This window comes from Trachypithecus francoisi, unplaced genomic scaffold (assembly GCF_009764315.1).
Source record: "Trachypithecus francoisi isolate TF-2019V2 unplaced genomic scaffold, Tfra_2.0 Contig01566, whole genome shotgun sequence".
Lineage (NCBI taxonomy): Eukaryota > Metazoa > Chordata > Mammalia > Primates > Cercopithecidae > Trachypithecus > Trachypithecus francoisi.
The window spans coordinates 1,813,574-1,834,457 of record NW_022681441.1 but is presented as its reverse complement, the minus strand read 5'-3'; the positions used below and the strand labels follow the sequence as shown (position 1 = coordinate 1,834,457).

At 34.5% G+C, this 20,884-nt stretch overlaps 1 protein-coding gene across 4 annotated transcripts in view; it reads left to right on the top strand.

The window, feature by feature from the left end:
• Positions 1-20,884, top strand: part of PPP3CA (protein phosphatase 3 catalytic subunit alpha) — a 331,871-nt gene that overhangs the window by 271,768 nt on the left and 39,219 nt on the right. For all 4 annotated transcript variants that reach the window (XM_033178412.1, XM_033178403.1, XM_033178429.1 and 1 more), the window contains exons 7-9: positions 859-936; positions 3,502-3,596; positions 19,261-19,386. In XM_033178412.1, the coding sequence (XP_033034303.1) occupies positions 859-936; positions 3,502-3,596; positions 19,261-19,386 (299 nt within the window). The remainder of the gene's footprint in view (positions 1-858; positions 937-3,501; positions 3,597-19,260; positions 19,387-20,884) is intronic.

Here is a 20,884-nt window from a genome sequence, read left to right as displayed (position 1 = left end):
AAAGTCCTTAGAGCAGAGACATTATGACTGTAAAATGTTTTTCAAGTTTAATTTATGATTTGAATTTCATTTATAATGAAGTTATTTGAGTTTGAGACTCTTAAAAGACAAACTTAATTGTATATTGGATGTTTTATTTAGTCAAGATAGATAAGTCAAGATAAAGTTCTGCTGATCACATTTAAAGGACACATTTTCAGGCCTTGTGAATATCCATAATTTTGTTTAGGTTTTGAATGATATAATCATCTTATTGTACCCATAATGTTAGATAAAGCAATAACATGATTTCCCACCATATGAGAGGAGCCTTAAATCTGGGAGATTTAATTCAAGGTCTAAAATATAGTTCAATATGATACAGAAACAAAAATAGTTAGGAGGCAGAAGAGAGCATATGTATTCTCTTCTGCCTCCAAACTCAGTCATCTTTGTTGTATACACATACATGCACACATACGCACAAATGGTGCAATATTTGAGAAAATTGAGAATTATATTTTAAATTCATTATCTTGTTATAGTTCTGCTCTGTTCATTTTGTCTTTAAATGTAGACTTGTAAAAATTGAGTTTTCTGAGAGTGGACACTTTCCTAATGTTGTTATATAATGGCTTACATTTTTTTCCCCCAGTTTACACACTTCAACCCCTTTCTGATTACGTAAAAAGTACAGCTGTAGATTCTTTTTCTGCCACAAGGCCTTGTGAACTTGGCCTTAGAGTTGAGGCTTGTTTCATGAATGATGTATGTTTGATTATCTTTGATCCAGTCACATAGATCTGGATGTTAGCGATAATTGTGCTACTCCTGATGATTTCATAACAGATGCTTCTCTTTTCTTTTTGTCTCTGGCAGTTACCCGGCTGTATGTGAATTCTTACAGCACAATAACTTGTTATCTATACTTCGAGCCCATGAAGCCCAAGATGCAGGGTGAGCAGTTTTGAGCATTTATAAAAACCATGCATTTTCCATTTGCCAGAACTTCCTCACTTTGTTTAGGCTCTGCAGGTTCCCTTTTACTAGGCTCACTCCCAAAAGGAATTAGAGCTTAAAATTATCTTCTGATGGATGACAAAGGCATGGCAGAGTCCTAGGAAATGAATGACTGCAGATGTATTGTAAAGTCTCCCATAAAGTTCTTCCATCTTTAGCCTGAACGAGTCCATTTTCAGCTTGGTTTCTTAAGCACTGTAAGAGCACCTCCTCTTAATTCCTCTCAATTGTTGCATTTACACTGTCATATAAGCGAGTAAATTACCAGCTAGTTTTCAGTCTTGTTGACAACATGAATGAGAATTATACATAAATATTTAACAGATATTGCACATTTTACTATTGTTTTAAAGAATACCATTCCTAATCCTGAAGACCATTCCTGATCCCTGTAAAATCCCTAATTTTAAAGGGAAAAGAATAGGGACGTCTTTAAAAAAAAAAGGGAAAAGTTTATATTCTAACTAGCAAATGATTACATAAAATTGATTTTGTCTCATCTGTAGGTTTTTAAGATGTAGAACAATTTTGAAGGTTTAGAAAATTATGAAATTTCATATATTCACTTTAATAGTGTACTAAATCTACATTAGGGAGAAATTATAATAATTTTAAGATTTGAGGTCTGATACTGTTTCCAGTAAACTCCACTGAAAGGCATTGTTTGCCTTTAAATAACTAAACTCATCCCTTCATAGTCTAGTTTTTCTGAAAAGTAGAAGCACTTCTTTTTATAACCTGTGTGCTGAAATTGGGAATATAGATACCTGCATTTTGAAGGAGGCCCATGTGTATGTATGATATCCCTGAATCAAGGCAGATACCAAGTTCCTTTCACAATTAGCTGTTTTCAAGCAATCGGTCTAGAGGTGTGAACGGATCCAGTATTATATACTCACTGTGTTACAGCTGATGTTTGAAGTAACTTGTTTATATACCCAACAAGTCAAGTCTTCAAATAATTTTTCTCACTTGTGAGGGCTATAGACTGAGGGTTCCAGTCAGCTGACTGCCCATTTTTGGCAGATTTATTCTAATAGCACTGCATATCCATAACCATTGGCTTACTTGAAAATGTGTTAAGTGCATCAGTTAATATCAAGTATTTTTGTTTAAAATGAGAAATTGATTGATTCATTGAAAAAACTGAGATTATGTCATCCAGTTTCTTTGTTTTTGTTTGTTGTCAAGTAGGCATAGTCACCCTCTCTATAAAGTCAGGGTACTAGGATTAAGAGTGAAACTGTCTTTCACATAGATTTTGTTTCCATAACGAAGCTTAGTTCGTTCCACAATCAGAATACATACTTCTAGAACATTTCAGAATGTTTTGAAGGGGGCATTTTCTTCTGGGGTATAGTATGACCAAGTTCCAAAAAGAGAGGACTCACAGTGTTTTTAAAATTATATATGTTAATGTGGTTATTTATCTATCTGAAGGTACTTTTTGAGCTACTTTTAGAACCCAACTATATTAGGCATGGTTTAGTCTACCAGAAATAAATGACACAGATCAACAAAGGAATTATAAAATGTTGTTTTGAAGGGGTATTTCTAAACTGATACTCCTAAAATTGATTAAACGGAAGTCATGAGATACATTTTTATCCTTATGTAAAAGAGCCAGAGTCACCTGTATTTTTAATTGAGAACTAAAATATTAATGTTAACAAATTATTTCTATCTTAGTAACTGGATTGTTGGTTTATTTTCAAAGTTCTTGTGAATGTTCTGTTTCATTACTGATTGATTAAATATTACCCTGCTGAGACAATCTTTGACCTGTAGATACCAGCAGAGATTGGTAATAAATAAAATTCTAAAATAGAAACAGTCTCAATTTGTACAAATTCATAGATTTAAGGGGACATTCTTCTAAAAGAAAATCACTTAGTCTAGGCAGAATGCTTATTTATCATTGAATCTATGAATTGTATTAAATCTATGAATTAAATTAAATTATTAATCTAAAAATTCAAAGATTTAAGGGGACATTCTTCTAAAAGAAAATCACTTAGTCTAGGCAAAATGCTTTACAGAATAGTGTGGATTTATCAGATAATTGGCCTGATTTTTAGTGGTAAGTCTTTATATCTTGCTCTGTTTATTTGGTCTTTTTATGTCAAAAATGTTGATAACCTTTTGAAAATTTTGGCTGGGTACAAAGTATCTGTGTACACTAATCAGCCTTCGCCCTGTCTGTTGAACACATGGAAATGACATGATTTTCCAATGAATTCCACAGTCTCTCGAGGTTTGCTAACTTAGAAAATACCTGTTTGGAAATTTTACATATGAATGTATGTTTTCATGCTCACCCCCCTGAAATGTATTAATACCTGTATATTTCAGACTTCGGAAAGAAATGTTTATTTTGTGTTATATAATTGGAGGCTCTTTGAATAATGATTTGACTCATCTCATTTTCTGTTTCTGAATCTATGATTTGATATTCTCTTTTTTCCATACAGGCTTTGTTTTGACTGTATTTGTTCTTTTTAGGTACCGCATGTACAGGAAAAGCCAAACAACAGGGTTCCCTTCTCTAATCACAATTTTTTCAGCACCAAATTACTTAGATGTATACAATAACAAAGGTAAGTGTTTTTAAATCCCTCTTGCAGTCTTATGTAATATGTGCGGTAATTCTTAAGCAGTTTTATTTTGGTTTGGTCTTAAATATTTTAACTAGTCTCTTTTTTTTTGTAATTTCTTCAGTTATTGTTTGATGCATACTTTGTGATTATCCTCAAAGATACAGATTCAAATTTGGTCAGAGATTGGGGTTATGCACTGTTAATTTTTTAAATGTTTTCTAGGACATTTTAAATTTTAACAGGGTTGACAACTGCTGCTCTGGTAGATACAGATTTTAAAAGAAATAATAATTGGAAGTAATCCAAAATCATGCTTCTTAAAAAGAATTTGGATTTAAATAGAATAAGGGTGATTGTGCATGGAAAGGATCAAGAAAAATAAAAAATAAACCCAGTAGCTTGAAATTCAAATTTGAATTGCATTTATTGAGCATCTACCATGAGTTGGCTCCTATGCCAGGCAAGTACATGTTTATTTCTTTAAAAAGCAAAAAGAAAAAAGAAACTTCAAGGTAAATATTATTAGCTATTCTATCTCCTCCTTTTTTAATATGCAGAGTGAGTCCCTGTGGCTAATTGCCTTGTCCAAGGTCACTTAATTAGGAAATAATGAACTAGGTTCAAATCCATGCTTCTGATTCAGTGTCCTGTGCCTTTTTTCTGCAACTCCATACCTGAAAGAAACATGAAACACGAGGGCATTATTACTTACTACAAGGAAAAGAAGAAGAGCAAGGGATGCATTATTACCTTGTTTCATAAATGTAATCTCTTTATTTGGAAATATTATAAAGTGTACCACATGTAAGAATGGGTGAGAAAATGTGAAAAATCCTTTAGGTAACATTGGTCTGGATATTATATAGGCAATGTGTCCGAGTGTGGCTTTCTGAGATTAAGAGAAATGGATCACGAGGTCAGGAGATCGAGACCATCCTGGCTAACATGATGAAACCCCGTCTCTACTAAAAAACCACAAAAAATTAGCTGGGCGTCGTAGTGGACACCTGTAGTCCCAGCTACTCAGGAGGCTGAGGGAGGAGAATGACATGAACCCAGGGTGTGGAGCTTGCATTGAGCCAAGATCGTGCCACCGCACTCCAGCCTGGGTGACTGAGCGAGACTCTGTCTCAAAAAAAAAAAAAAGAGAGAGAGAGAGAGAAATGGAGACAGAAGGGAAAAAACAGTCAAATAACATATATAAGGTCAAATATAGCCCAGAAAGGGTGGTAAAAGGCAGCCTAGTTTCGGAGCCAGTCTGAAAACTCCTGGAATTAGGAGCCATGCCGCTGCAGAAATGAGGTGTGATGGGTCTCTTCCTGGCTCAGGCCTGGTGTCTAGGATGCCTAATACGGGCCTTGGCCACCTTTATTCCGAAGCACCTGTTGAAGGTCCTTAGTCCTTTGTTTTCCTTCATGTATTCCACTTTCCTATTGCCCAGAGAATGACATCTGCTGGATGATGTTTGCTGTGGCCATACAGTCTTTTACATTGCCATTTTGACCATGGGGGGTCCTCCTCTGTAGCGAAGTAGCATGGTTATCAGTAAGGCATAGTGCAGTTTTTGTTGTAACCACGGGAGAGAAAGGAGGCAGTTCCTAGAAAAGAAGTGCTGCCTTTAGTAGTCTATGTCAAGAAAAATGCAAAATAAAAATAAAACGTGTTCTCTGCTTGCCACGTGCTTTTACGTATGTAGGAGTGGGAGTCAGTGATTCACTGCTAAGGTGAAGATTATTGTATTTGAATAAGATTGATGTTACCTAGAATTTTGAAAAGCACTGCAATAAAATTGGGTTGCAAGCACCTTTAAAGCACAATCAATGGAAAAATAGCTGTGAAGAATCTATGAGTTAATCATTTGATTGTTACAAACATGATCATAAAGGACTCTAGAATTATAAGCTAATAGTTACAGTATGATTTGATTTTTAAAACTCCTGTAGAGTTGACAAAGTAAGACATTTGTGTGATTTAACCAAAAAGATAAGACCCAAGGTGATTAAGTGTAAACAAATAGAGTCAAACACAAAATACATTTGATAAGGGATAATTTTCTAGAATGGTCAGAGAAGGCCTTAAGATAAAATATGATCTGGATGTTAAAGAATAGTGAATATTTGATTAGAAAGAGAAATAAATAGTATCACAGCCAATGAATATTTTTAAAGCAGTAAACATTTATGTGTAAAACACATAAAAACTAATCTCTTTGACTGGATGAGGATTCTCAATCTTGCACGAGAGAAGGACCCTGAGATTCCTGCAGGGAATGCAGAAATTTAGTAAGTCATATTGTATATCCCAGTTTCACCATGATCCTATATTTACCAAAAGTACATAAAATACTCTTTTATTTTTTTTTATAAACACAGATTTGTATTGTTCTATGGCACTAAGATTTTTTACTATTAAACTGAGGGAAGAAAATGTCCCTAAAAGTCATTTTCTTTCCAAAGACTGATTACTAAATGACGTGTACTCTACTTGGAAGTTTTCCAACAATTTCTAAAAAAGAAAACCAAAACAGTAAAACAGGAATAAAAATTGGGATTTTACTTAAAAACAAACTTAGACTGTTTCAATTCTTCATAATGCCAAGTAATGCAGTTTTCCCTGAGACCAGTAGCTGTTTCTCAAATAAGGTGTCTATTTCTTCTTTTTGTATAGTTCTGATTTAACAAGTTTGGAACTTAAAAAAAAAAAAGATACTAGTGCATCACTGACTTTGAGATTTTTTAGTTTTTTCACTGTGTTCTTGCCTTTGGGGTAGATCAGAATTGCTCAGAAAATGGAATAGAACTGTTTCATTTTGGGAACCTTTTCATAAAAGAAAGTATTCTCCACAGAGAAAAAGATAAACTGATAGGGAAGAGAAAGATGTATTCTTTAGTTTAAACAAAATTTCAAAAGACTTTTATGTAAAATTTCTGAAGCACTTTAAAGCTATTATGCTAACAGTGTATACAGTATGTGGGAGTGGGAGTCAATTATTCACTGCTAAAGTGAGAATTACTGTATTTGAATAAAATTGATGTTAACTAGAATTTTTAAAAACAATGTAATAAAATTGGATTGCAAGCACCTTCAAAACTCAGTCATTGGAAAATAGCTGTGAAGAATCTGTGAGTTAACCATTTGATTGTTAGAAATAGATGATCATAAAGTAATCTGGAATTATAACCTATTAGTTACAGTATGATTTGACTCTTAAAGCTGCAGCTTAAGACAGCAGTAATACTATCTGGCAAAATGAAACAGTGAGAAAAATAGGTTTATTCTTGCCATCTTAAAACCAATAATAGTTGTGATCAGATTCATATTTAAATGTCCAGTATTTCTGATTGGTAGTTCATACTTACCTGCAATTAGTAAATAGCATTCAGAAAGTTATGAGAACTAAATGTTCCATCTCTTGGTATAGCCCACATAAATTCATTCAGTCTCATCCTTTCCAGCCTGTGCTGTCTTCCCGCCTGTCTCCCTGCCTCTGTGTCTTCACTCTGACAGCTCTATAAGATGCCATAGCAAAAGATGTAGGTTTGAATCACAGCTCTGCCATTAAGCAACTAACTCACTTAAATTTATTGGACATGCAGTGGCGTTGGTATGAGATGAGAAAAAAATGTTCATTTGTGAATATTACATGAAATCGCTTTCAAACAAAATGCTGTGCGATATTAAGACATTATCATTAGTGAATATTTTATGTTATTATTTTGTCACATGTCAGTGCAAGGCTTCACAGAAGCTTGCAGGAAAATTCTCTTATTCCTCAGTTTCTTATTTATAATTTCACTGTATGCCTCAATCTACCGTTCTCACCTATCTCTCTGCTTATCTTGCAGTAAACCTCATTACCCTGAGCAACTTTGGCTTTCTGTTTCTCCACTTTTTTGCCTACATACTTATTTCTATCCAAAATATTTGTCTCATTCTTCTGCCTAAGTGGTCTAGACCCACTCCAGTCTGCGTTTCCATAAAGACTTCTGTTGGTGGTCCTTCTCTGAATGTCTGCAGTGCTAATCAGTTTCTCTTGTATTTATTGTTTACTGTTTTTCTTGTTAGCTTTTCCATGCATTCCTGTTATTTCCCAGTGAGATTATAATTAGTTTGAAACATGAGGCTTCTTGGTGCACATGATAAAGCCAAGTTGCATGCCTTGTACGTGATAGGCATTCAATACATGCATTGATTTAAGCATTTTTTTTTTTTTTTGGAGAATTAACAAGACTGTGACCAAAAGTACCCTATCAATATTGACCCACAGACCTTTATTTCACTTGAAATCACTCCTATAACCAGTGCTGATACCCTTTCTAAATTGGAGTTAAACATTTACAGAGCACTTTACACATTTCAGTTGTTGAATTTTCTCCTGTGAATCTGTAGACCTAAAGGAAAAGCTATTTCCTAATTACTCAAATACACCAATCAGATGGAAATTACAGTTATGACACATAGCTTCGATTTTTAAAAAAAATATTTGCCCCCTGTAAAAGTGATTTTAGCTCAGTCCACTCACCGATACAATAAACCTTTATTGAGAACTTACTGCATACCAAGCACCATACCATACTAGGTGTTGGGGATATAAACGAAACAAGACAGACATGGTCTTTGCCCTAGTGTACTTAATAATCTGGTAGTATGAGAGACATTAAATAAATAATTCCACCAATAATTATTTATGTGTATTTGGAAAAAGCAACAAAGAAAAGAGTGGTGTGATATGAGAGTAAAAATTATTCTATGGGGACTAATTGGGGAAGTGACATTTAAGCAATCGGTGAGAGTAAAATCTCTCTGGATTGAGAAATAGAGTGGCAGATGTGAACATTGGCTTAAACAACTCAGTTTGGCCAAAAATTGTAATGTAAAATATTTTTCCACTAGAAGGTTGTTTTATCATTCAGGAATATTTTTCACACACTTATAGATATCTGCTACCCCTGTGGTTCACAAGCCAAATTCAGAACCAGTTAGCTCAGATCTTTTTGAGAGGGAGATGAGGGGTCTCAGAAAGGAAAGTTGAATCTATACCCAGGCGTCCCTGAGTAACATATCTGTCTCTGACACAGCACATCAAAGAGCTCCTCCCCTACAAAGTTGAACCATGTTTTATAGCAAAGATTCATTTCTGCGAGCCTGAGGCTTGTCTTAAGCATGGACATAACTTTTAGCGTTGACTTTTTAAAGCACTTTTTTTTTTTTGGTATCCTTACAACCACAGGTTAAATATGATTACTAGTTCCTTTACAAGTTGCATAAAATTAATCCAGAGACTTTGCCCCATAACAACAGTTTTCTTCGCATGAACTTTTTTCCTGCCATCATCTCAAACCTGAAGATCCTCTTAATGGGTCCGGAGCACTTGTTTGCCCCAGATCACTTATTGCATTATAAAAAGTGTAAACATACAGTCAGGGTAGTATTTTTAGTACTTTCTAGTAATTGTAGGCCAAGGTTGTTTTACTTTTTTATTTTTGTTCTTTTACTAAAGCAAAACAATAAGACATCCCCCCAACCCCTAATTTATTCCTTCATTTATTTGATAAAGATTCTTAAAGTCATGTGTGTATGATAGAATTAGACACACTAGAAAGATAATTTCTTCATAATCATTATTAAGCCTAAGAGAGTTCACTGACAAATGGTATGAAATACAATAATTTATATGAAGGAATAAAGTAGAAACTACAAACAAAACCTTTTAGTATTCTTTTATTATCAATATGAGGTGGTAGATGGGCCAGGCGCATCCCAGCAGTTTGAGAGGCTGCGGCGGGCAGATCATGAGGTCAGAAGTTCGAGACCAGCCTGGCCAATATGGTGAAACCCCATCAGTACTAAACATACAGAAATTAGCAGGGCGTGGTGGCCCACACCTGTAGTCCCAGCTGCTCAGGAAGCTGAGGAGTGAGAATCACTTGAACCTGGGAGGTGGAGGTTGCAGTGAGCCGAGATCACGCCATTGCATTCCAGCCTGGGCAACAGAGTGAGACTCCATCTAAAAAAAAAAATCTGTCTATCTATCTATATATATATCACTGCGGAGTGGCTTCAACAGAATGTCTCCTCTCTTGCATTTTATATCCAAGATTCAACATGTGTAATTAATCCAACCATGATATTAATTTCATTTACCATTGTCATTATCATTGTCACCTTGAGTGATATAGCTTGATATATATATAGAGAGAGAGAGAGAGATTTTTTTTAGACGAAGTCTCGCTCTGTCCCCCAAGCTGGAGTGCAGTGGCACAATCTCAGCTCGCTGCAAGCTCTGCCTCCGGGGTTCATACCATTCTTCTGCCTTGGCCCCAAGTAGCTGGGACTACATGCGCCCGCCACTGCGCCTGGCTAAGTTTTTATATTTTTAGTAGAGACGGGGTTTCACCATGTTAGCCATATTTTTTAAAGTCTTCAGTTGGTAATATATTTAGCCAATGTAAATATTTCCCTTCAGTTGTGATAGCATACTATACCTATGCTATTCACTTTGTTCTTATAAACAGCATATAATAATAACTTTTTTGAGCACTTATTATGTGCCAGACACTGCTCAAAGAGTTTATGTGTATAAATGCATTTAGTCTTTCAACAACACTATGAATTACTGTATAATCTTGATTTTATTGATGAAAATCTAGGGCACAAAGGAACTGCATATTTTTCCCAAGGTTGACACAAGCTGATACCAGAAAGCACTGAAACTGAAACTCAGCATACTGACTGCAGAGCCCACATATTAACCTCTGTCTGTACTCTTCTCCTTAGCCTTGTCGTGTGAAATGTCTGTGAACAATCCACTAATCCACTCTTCACTTCACGGTTCCATTATGTTTAGGTGATTCTAACCATTCTTCAATAAGAAAAGAAAGCTTTTGAAACAAAGAGTTATTTGTTATCACTTTAAAATTACCTGAGTGTTATGCATCCAAGTATATGCATTATTAAAAGAACGAAGTTAGAATACCTTTTATATTTTTCTGAAATAAATAATTCATTTATCCCTTTAAAATGTATTCCCTAACGCCCGTTTGCTTTTGTTTATTCAGCTCCATTGTGAAAGTGTCATTGCTGGAGGCCACTTTGTAAATAAGTTAGTTTTAATCCAGTAGTCACTTGCTCACATTTAAACGTTTAATTAATGGAAGGGATGGTAAAATATAAACTATCCTATTAAAAGTTAATATTGAAAGATACCTTGTACTATATATTTTAATTGAATGAATCTACACATAATCTCTGTATATTTGCACCAACAAATGACCGTCTTGATTTCTTAAAAATCACTACTCTCTAATTGTAAATTTAGTTAAGTAGTTGTGAAACCTCAACCAAGTAAGACACAGTGTGTGAGGTAATTCTTGCTTTTCACAAAGCTTTGCCTATAGAATTACAAGATTTCAGATGTCAGAGTTATGGGAGACCTTACCAGGGAACAAAGGAGGATTCAATGCTGAATCCTCCATACAGATTCATTGCCAAGTGCTCTTCAGCCACCAGCTGAAAAGGGTCAATCAAAGAATCCATCTTAAAGCATTGAATTCCATCGTCTGATAGCCTTGATGGTTAGTTGAATCTTCAGTTCAACTAAAACCTACTTCTCTAGAAATCTCATTCTCTATTAAGCATTCAGCAAGAGAAAAACAGTAAGAATCCAAAGAATGTTAAAAACTTGAATTAATGGATTGTCACTTGCTATTCATTATCTAGGAATTCTAGACCTGCAAGAGACTCTTAGACTTTACTCTTACAGTGTCAAAAAGTCTTCCATGACATTATTTCCATGGAAAACAATGTTGATACGAAGTGTAGGAACTTAATACTAACTCAGTGCCAAGGATATCTTGGAGATAACCTAGAATCATTGCAAGCTATAGCTCAAGGCCTGATACAAAGTCCAAGCTTGAAGTTGAAAAGGGTCTACGAATGTGTAGAGGTAACACCAGTTTTAAAATACCTCCCACCAGAGTACAGTTATCCTTATTAGGCTTTGAAGCTGTACCGAATGAGAGCAAGGCAAAGGCACAGTGTTTACTATCCCTGTGCCTTCTCCTCCAATAGCTTAAAGCTTCAGCTAAGACTCTCTCTCTCTCTGTTTTTAGTTTAGGTTTGCATAAGCCTCACTGTAGCATCTTCATAATATAGATTAGAACATAAATGAATTCACTAGCTAAAACTGTTAAGAAACTGATAATTGCCAGTGATTCTTTCTTATTAGCAAAAAAATAATTTCTAGAAGAAATTCAAATACTCTATGCAAAATTGTAATGTTAGAAATGATTCACAGTGTTTAACTGGTCTTGAGCTACTTACAAAGATCAATTATTGGCCCCAAATTCTCTGGATCCTAGTATGTAGGTATAATATATTAGGTGGGAATTATAAAATGGCAAACCATTTAAAATAGATAGCCAAGCCCTCCTTGAAGAATTCGAAACAGACTTATAATACTTTACATTTCTCAGGGACAAAATATTTCATCTGATTAAGATTATCATGCATATTAATCACATGTGTTTTTTTTTTTTTTCGTGCCCCATTCTCAGCAATTGGATTATATGATCTTTATACTTTAAAAATGAGAGGGCAGATATTATTCCTGTTTTACAAGTTTGAAGGTAAAGACTAAAGAAGGAGAAATATTTGCCCAAGTTCATGCAGTAACCGTGTGACAGAACTAGTATCGTTTCCACTGTTCTCTAAGTTACATGCTCTTACAATTTTAAAACAAACAGTTTAGCCTTTGAGGTGACACATTGCCTTTTACCTAAATTCCTTTATGTTTCCTTCAGATTTCTGTTTGTATTTTGTTAGTTATGTTTTTAGTATCCTGATTAGTTATATGCTTTATGTTTCCTTCCTCTCTTTTTCCCTCTTCTTCCATTTGCTGTTTTCATTCCTTAGGTCTTTTCTTCAACCAACACAATTCAGCATCAACCATATGCCAGATTCAGTACAAAACACTATAAAAGAATAAAAAAGGATCTGTGCCTCCCTCATTCCTTCTATTGTCTTCCTTCCACTTACTTTACCCAAAATTCTATATATGAATAATAACCTGGTTAATAATTTGCTAACCCTATATTAAAAATGGGAACATACAGAATTGACCCTGGAGCAATACAGCAGTTAGGGGTGCCAACCCCCAAGGCAATCAAAAATCCACATATAACTTTTGATTCACCAAAAACTTAACTACTAATAACCTGCTGTTGCCCAGAGCCTTCCTGATAGCATAAACAGTCAATTAACACATATTTTGTATGTTATGTGTGTTATATTCTGTATTCTTATAGTATATGATACACAAAACCTAGAGGAAAAAATGTCCTGAAGGAAATCATAAGCAAGAGAAAATATATATACTATTCATTAAGTAGATGTGGATTATCATAAAAGTTTTCATCCTCATCATCTTTATTTGGAGCAGGCTGAGGAGAAGAAAGAAGAGGGTTTGGTCTTGCTCTCTCAGGGTTGGCAGAAACAGAAGAAAATCTGCATATAAGTGGACCTATGCAGTTCAAAACTGCATTGGTCAGTGCTCAACAGTACACACACATGCACACATGCACATAATCAGAAGATTACCTCATACTGTTTCCCAGAAATATCTAATGCCATCTCTGCCCTTCATGTAAGTAAGATAATATAAATATTTTATTTAGGAGACTTGTAACAAAGTTCAAAAAGGTGTTGTAGGTACTATGAAGGATGCATGTACAAGGTATGTAAGGTATGTAAAGATTGAGAATGTATTTCCATTTCCACCTAATGAGTAAGAGGAGTGGGGCAAGGGCTAGAATGGACATAAAGTGATTATATATAGTAGCATACATGTGTGTCCTTGATACATACAAAATAATTATCTCACAGCTTCAAGTAAGTCATATATACCTACTGTTTGTATCCACTAATAACAAAATATTTCAGATTGGCTGAAATTTAGTCATGATGAGCCAGGCATGGTGGTGTGTGCCTGTAGTAGTCCCAGCTACTTGGGAGGCTGAAGTGGGAGGATCACTTGAGCCCAGGAGTTCGAAACTGCGGTTAGCTATGATTGTGCCATTGTCTTCCAGCCTGAGCAACAGAGCAAGATCCCATCTCTTGAAAAATAAAAAAAGAAAAATTTAGTCATTATATGAATTTACTGAAAATTTGCCTGTGAAAGACCCTATATTAGGTACTGGATGAAACAATATAAACATTACCTTTCTCATACTGAAGAATATCATGATCAAATTACCTAAAAATTTAAGGTTTGAAGTCTATCTTCATAAGTGACTTGAACACATACTTTTCACTTAAGCTTATGATCTAGAGAGTAAAATTTATGAATACAGTCCTTGCTCACCAAATACTGTAACCATCATGAATTAGTACATTTCCCTTTAACTAAGTTATTAATAATATTAAAAAGAATCTTTTAAAGACAGAATTCATCCAGCAAGAACTAGGACATTGAAAGGGGAAAAATGGAGGTGGAAGTTAGAAGTCAGATTTTAAAATGGAAGGAATTGTAGAGACTGTGTTCATGAATGCTATAATATATACTATGGAAAAGTATGCATATATACATATATACATCTTCACACAAACTTAAATGAAAATTGTACCCCCAAAAAGTAATTTTTATGAGAAAATACAGATTTTTGAAAACTAAGTAGCATGGCTCCCAGAATTTAAAAAACCCCTTGCATGCAGCATACCGGCATAATCTTCAAATGCTGCCATAGAACATTATGAGTTGCATGGGTCCTGCTTCAGGAATTGTATCCACCAAGGCATTATGCCTCCTTTCGTGATGGTAGGACTTTGCCAAAAGAACACACTGATGCTAGTTTTTCTGCTAGGGCATCTGCGGGTGGAAGAATTGGAAGGAAAAAACATCCTGGGTCTATTATGCAATTTCTTTGTGCTTTTGCTATTTCTGGATGGATTATGATTCTGGAATGCCCCCATTTGGTTTCTTCTCATCTTTGTTTCTTTTCTCTCCCTCTTTCCCATCTTCTGAAGGTGAAAGAGGATGGTCAATTAGGGATAAGGAGATGAAAGACATTAGCAAAAGGATGAGGACAGGAGTAAAATTCAAGTCATTTTCCATTCTTTTGACCTCTTCTCCCCTGTCTTAAAATCAGGACTAGTGGTGTGAAGAATGCCTGAGGTATGGTGGAAGCATTACAGTGACAGGTTTTTCAGAAAAAGAACTTTGTGTTCCTCTGGATTCCTCTGGACACCCACTTGAGAAGTGCTGAGCTCATGTGTGTTTCGGTAAACTGGTTAATACCACTTGTTAGCAATAATTTTGATAGCTGGTCTTTAATTAGAAACTTTCTTTTGATCTTTCTACTCTTGTCATTCATTGCTCTGTCTCCAGTTTCCCTGGGTGATGGAAATTGTAGACAGCATGTTGAGAAATGTTTTCAAGTTTTTATTAAATACTAGCTTTTATTTTTTGGTCTCATCAAAATTTCAAATTAAAGTAAGAAAGACCCCCTGTTCTACAGATCTGGAGATGGTCAGGCAACTTAGTACATGGCTTGGTAGACAGAGCAGTGGAGTAAGATAGATTCTATTCCTTGGACTTCACTATGTACAGGGGACCAGTTGTGTTATTAGAAATAATCGAGGTACAGTCCTCCTTCTGCATTCACCAAGTAGGAGCAGGCCCTTGATTACTAATATTACATCTTTTACAGCATGTCTTTGAACACAGGGTTCTACAGGTACTATAAAATGAGTGGATTGCATTTTTAAGACAGTAATTTTGACATCAGAAAAAGAACTGGCAGTCATGCTTCCAGATTTGTGGGATTAGTATTCTTTTCATTATACCAAATTTCCTTCCAGCTGTTCTTCATACCTGCCAGCACAACAGAAGAGCATTTATTTCTGTGGTGTCTGGTGTGCTCTGAAGGATGGTTATTAATGTCGGGCCTGCATGTATGTCAGAGTCTCTCTGTTACAATTGTTAAGTGACAAGAGGTCATGTGGAATTGCCAGTAGAATAAAGGAGCTCCTTGGTGGTAGACTTTTGTTCTTTTATTCCTCTCTTTCTCAGACAAGGGCTCAGGAGGTGGTCTTGAGTGATTATTGAAGTACAACTATTTGTATTATTTATATTGTACTGGAGATAAACGTCTTTCAAATACTTCAGAGAAGAGCACACTGTTAGGGCTCCAGTTGGGTTTTGTAATCCCAATGACAGTCGGAGGCAGGTGGCAGGGGCGGAGGATGTGGGAGGTGGAAGATGAAACGTTAACTGTGAATTTCGTGACTGCAGATATTTTGGACTGTTTTAGTTTTTTTTTTTTTTTTTTTTTCTCATGTATTTCTGTGTTATATATTTATTTTACAAAAATATCAGAATTTTGAGTAACTTACTAATGTAAGGCTGTTCAGAAAGTATTTTTGCATAAATGTGTTGCTGAAGAAAAAAATACATATTGGTGTAATTTCATTTTTCAATTTAGGATTTTTTGAGCTAGAGAAAAATTAGAAAAAATTCTATTTATAGCTTATAGAACTACTGAGAATATTATTTATTGCATTAGTGATGAGGCCTTTCATTGTTTACAATGAAGTTTGTTAACATCATTCAGATCCGGAAGAGATTTTATAAATTATTTATAAACCCACATAGTTAGGTAACTGAGACTTAACTTAAAGATACTAAGTACCTTAGTCTGGTAAGTAACTAGTGACAGATTCCATCTTGTAGTCTGGATTCCTGGCTTTCCAGTCCAGTGCTCTTCTTTAAAGAGATTGAACATGGAAGGAGAAAGAATTTGTGTTCACAACTTGATAGACACTGAATTATTTATACTATTAGAATGAATATATTATGATGTACTAGAAGGATCAGGGACTTTAGACTCAGGCCAAAAGTGAGATTTACCTCTTTCTACGTGTGACTGTAGGCAGATAACCTCTCTGTTTGCTTATTTTCAAAATATAAATGATAAGAACCACTTTTGAGGAATATTGTGAAGATTTGTAATTATGTGTATAAAGGGCCACACATAATGCCTGGCATATATCAGATACTCAATAAATAAATTAAAATAAAATCTGAAAACATTATTTGCTTTTATCAGTAGGTACTGAAGTAAATTGTATTGAGCCAAGATCAAATGAACTTTTATCTCACCAGCTACAAAACAGAACTTCTGTTTTATCTATTGGATGAGCCTTACCCTTGCTTGTGAATTGCATCCTGTTTCACTCAAACATGTATTTTGGCAAAAACTAAAACCTCTTTAATTATGAAATCCATATTCAAAGTTAAATTATTATAACAGCTAGGACTAGAATTCATACATTTATAATTTATGAGAGACAGCAGGGAATGAAAGAAAGGGAATGAATTTGGTGTCAGAAAAAGCTGAGTTTAAATAATGAGTGAGATCCGTCAGTTACTGATTGCGTGATCTTGAGCAAGTTTCTCCATTTCTCAACCACAAGTCCTTTGTAACATAAGGGTAGTCACACCTGCTTCTCAGATTTGTTGTGCGGATTATTACATAAAGCCTATCTCTTTCCTCCAGGGCACTGTTAATTATAATATTTACTTTTCTTCTTTCTGCTATACCACCAACCTAAGGTTAATAAAAAGTGGGGGAATTTAGAGGAGAAATTACTCTTCAAAAAGACAGTTTAAAGCCTTAAAGATTCATCTGAAGATACGAGGATGCATTTCTGCTGTGAATATTCAGTGTTCTGAAATAGTAAAAACCTTTTACATGGAGCTAGAGCTCTAGTAGCACTTAGCAAAGATAGGAAATACGTCACCTTTCTTAAACCGAAAATCAAAAGTATTGGTATGGTAGTTTGCCTTGATATTTTTTATTTTGCATGTTTTTAATATCATGTAAATGTATCCTTATGGCATAAACGATAAAGCAACATAAAAGGGAATGGGTTTACAGAAACATTTGCAGGAATTAGAATTCCACAGGAAGAAGAGGATGACTACCTTCCTATCAGTATTGCCTACACTGTCTACATTTCTTGTCCCCAAAGTGTCTGTGATTGTATGTTCCCCAGAACCATGTTAGTCAGCCAGAAATAACAATGCAAAACAAAGGCCTTGCCATTCACAAGTATGAGTTTAGTTAAATGCAGGCTGCTAAAAACATCAACATATCGTTAGGCTACAATATGATATATATAGTATCCACACCACAGAAAACGATATATTCTCCCCATACTCTGCACTGTTCAAACCGACCTAGATTATATTACTTCTGGGCCACATTTTAACAGAGACATTGCCGATCTGGCATGCATTCAGAATAGGTTGAGCATGATGAGCTAAAGCATCAAGAAGCCATGTCATATTAAAGAGGGTGAAGGGGGATAAAAATAATTTGCTTGAAAAAGATTATAAGGCAGATACCAAGATGTGTCTCCAGCTCCTGAGCATCCATTCTGAGGAAAAACAAAAAAGTAATGATTAATTTTTCTGTATTTTCAACCCTGTAACATAAACAAGAAAAGATCCTATGATATCATGTAGACTCTGTTGGTTACTGTCTTCTAATGTAATACTAATTATGCCCTGAATAGATAATAAAAATGAAATCTTGCCAAAGCCTAAGAAGATATGCTTGAGTATCATATTTAATATTTAAAAGGCTGTCATTCAGAAGCAGAATGACAGCCTTTTAAATATTAAATATGAAATGCATAGCAAAACTATGATCAGTGACTGGTAAAGGCAGGTTTAAACTCAACCTGAGAATTTCCTGCAACTTAAAATTGTCTATCCGTAGAATAGGTGACCCCTACTAAAACAGGTGACTTTTCCTTTATTGAAAGTACTTACAGAGACGTGAAGCATGCAGATTTGTTTTCCTCAGTCATAGATGGACATCTTTTTCAGAAATCAAGGATAGAGTTAGATAGAAGCACATTATTTTATGTGAGATTCAATCCAAACATTTTATTTTATTAAGTCAAGAAAGCAATCTACCATAGGGTAATTATAGTTAACAATAATAGATTATAATTTCAAATAGCTGGAAGGAGAATATTGAATGTTCCAAACACAAATAAATGATAATTGTTTGATATGGTATTTAATGTATAGCTAATTACCCTAATCTGATTACTGTGCATTATATGTATCAAAACATTACTATGTACCCCATGAATTTGTACTATTATTATGTTAATTTAAAAAATAAAATAAGCATTAAAAAATAAAGCAATCTAACTTAAACTGTTTTGTACAACTGTTGGGAGTTCTACTGGATGAAGTTTTATTTTTAAAAAATATATTCGTTCAAATATTTCAGGAGATTATTATGTCAAACTTAGCTGTGTCACTTTTATTAGTGTCATCAGATATCAAATTTTAAGACTAAAGTATTCTTGGCTGAAAGGGGAACTTGATACAATTCCTGACAGACATTGGATTAACTATTTTGTATAAATATTTTCCAATTTGTTATACAATTCCATATTAAGTATTCATATATTGTGTAGAGTAAGGTTCAAGTACATAAGTTATATAAGCATTCTGGGATGCCTAAGGTATGAGCCTGGATGTTTTGGAACTTTAGTCAAATGGTTGAATTTTCTTGATGAGCTAAAGCCATACATAGAAGGCGAAATATGTCCTGTGTTTCTGACATCCTTTTTTGATTATTTTTAGCTGCAGTATTGAAGTATGAGAACAATGTTATGAATATCAGGCAATTCAACTGTTCTCCTCATCCATACTGGCTTCCAAATTTCATGGATGTTTTTACTTGGTCCCTGCCTTTTGTTGGGGAAAAAGGTATGTTGTGGAATCCTGAGATGTTCTCCTTAAAATAGTTTAGGAAGGAAGGAAAGGAGATTAAACACTCAGAAAGAGAAGAACTTTGGCCCAGCCAATAAAATGTACAAGTTGTACAATGAAAGATGTGATTTGGAGGTAGAAGTATGTCACTGTGCATCCTATTAACAGGACACAATTGGTGAATTAGGGGGAAGCAGAAAAACAAAACAAAACAAAACAAAAAAACGAATATTTAGGAAATTTTTACAATTTTATTAGAATAATATAACTCTTTAAAATGTAATGGAAATACAGCTTTGCCTGGTTTCAAGTAATGTCTACCCTTTTTCCTTACCCCTTTGTACTGTAATCCCAAAGGACTAATTTTATCTGCCAAATTAAAAGATTAGGATAGCCATGCTCTCCTTACATTTCTGATGTTAATAAATTATTATATGATAGTGCTTAATGGCTACAATATTTTGAAGAACAATATCTACAACAACAACAAAGTAGTTCATCAATAATGTAGGCATTAGCACATTATAAGGTACAGAACAACAGGAGACAAATTTACATTTTAAAAGTTGTTTATTAACTTTCTTCTTGCCTTCCTTCTTTCCCCCTCTGTTTTGCTTTCATATGTTGACTTAAACCCCAACAAAAATTTTGAGGAAATGCCTGCACCACTTGTTTTTCATTCAGGAGGGCTAACAGTGATACACAGATTGATTATCACGTATCTTCTCATACTTTCCATGAGAAGGTGAATGGGCATTATAAGAAAGATGAGTGTTCCCGACATATCAGAGTAATGATGTCCTATAAGGAGTATCAGAGAAAAGCTAAATATTTTTCTGAAACCCTAATTGTTGTTTTCCCTTTAAATGCCCTAAAATGATTAAACCAGTCAAGTTTTGAGTTGTCAGCAAAGAAGTCTTCCCTTTGGATATCAAAATAATCAAAAATAGATTTTTAATAGTCTCTGATAAATATTCCCAGTACTACTCCATATTGCAACTTTCTTGCACTGATCAAATTGGAGTAGCGTCATCTGTTGACTTTGCTGGAAACAAAAGCAGTGTGGATCCTGACAACTATGGGGCACCTTTTAAGCACCCTTGATTTGAGTTGTTTCTATTAATTATTAAAATTTGGGACATTTATTAGAAATTAGCATATTAATCTGTTGGTATACAAAATCCAGTTTTGATAATTAAACTGAAATTCTGGATCAATGTTGGCTCCATTGAAGTTTCGCTCTGTATCATACATCTTCAATTCTAGAAGGACATTTTTTGAAATAGCATATTACTTTAAAAAGTAGCTCTCAAAGCAGTAGACAGGCTTCTTTTCACGTGCATAGTAGAATCCAATCTAATTTCAAAAATTATTAAATGTAAATAGCATGCTTTGTAGTATAAAAATAATGCAGTACTAATTTCCTCTGTAAAACACTTTTATATAATCCTACTGTAATCTATTAAGTACATTTCTGATTAAACTGCAACTATTT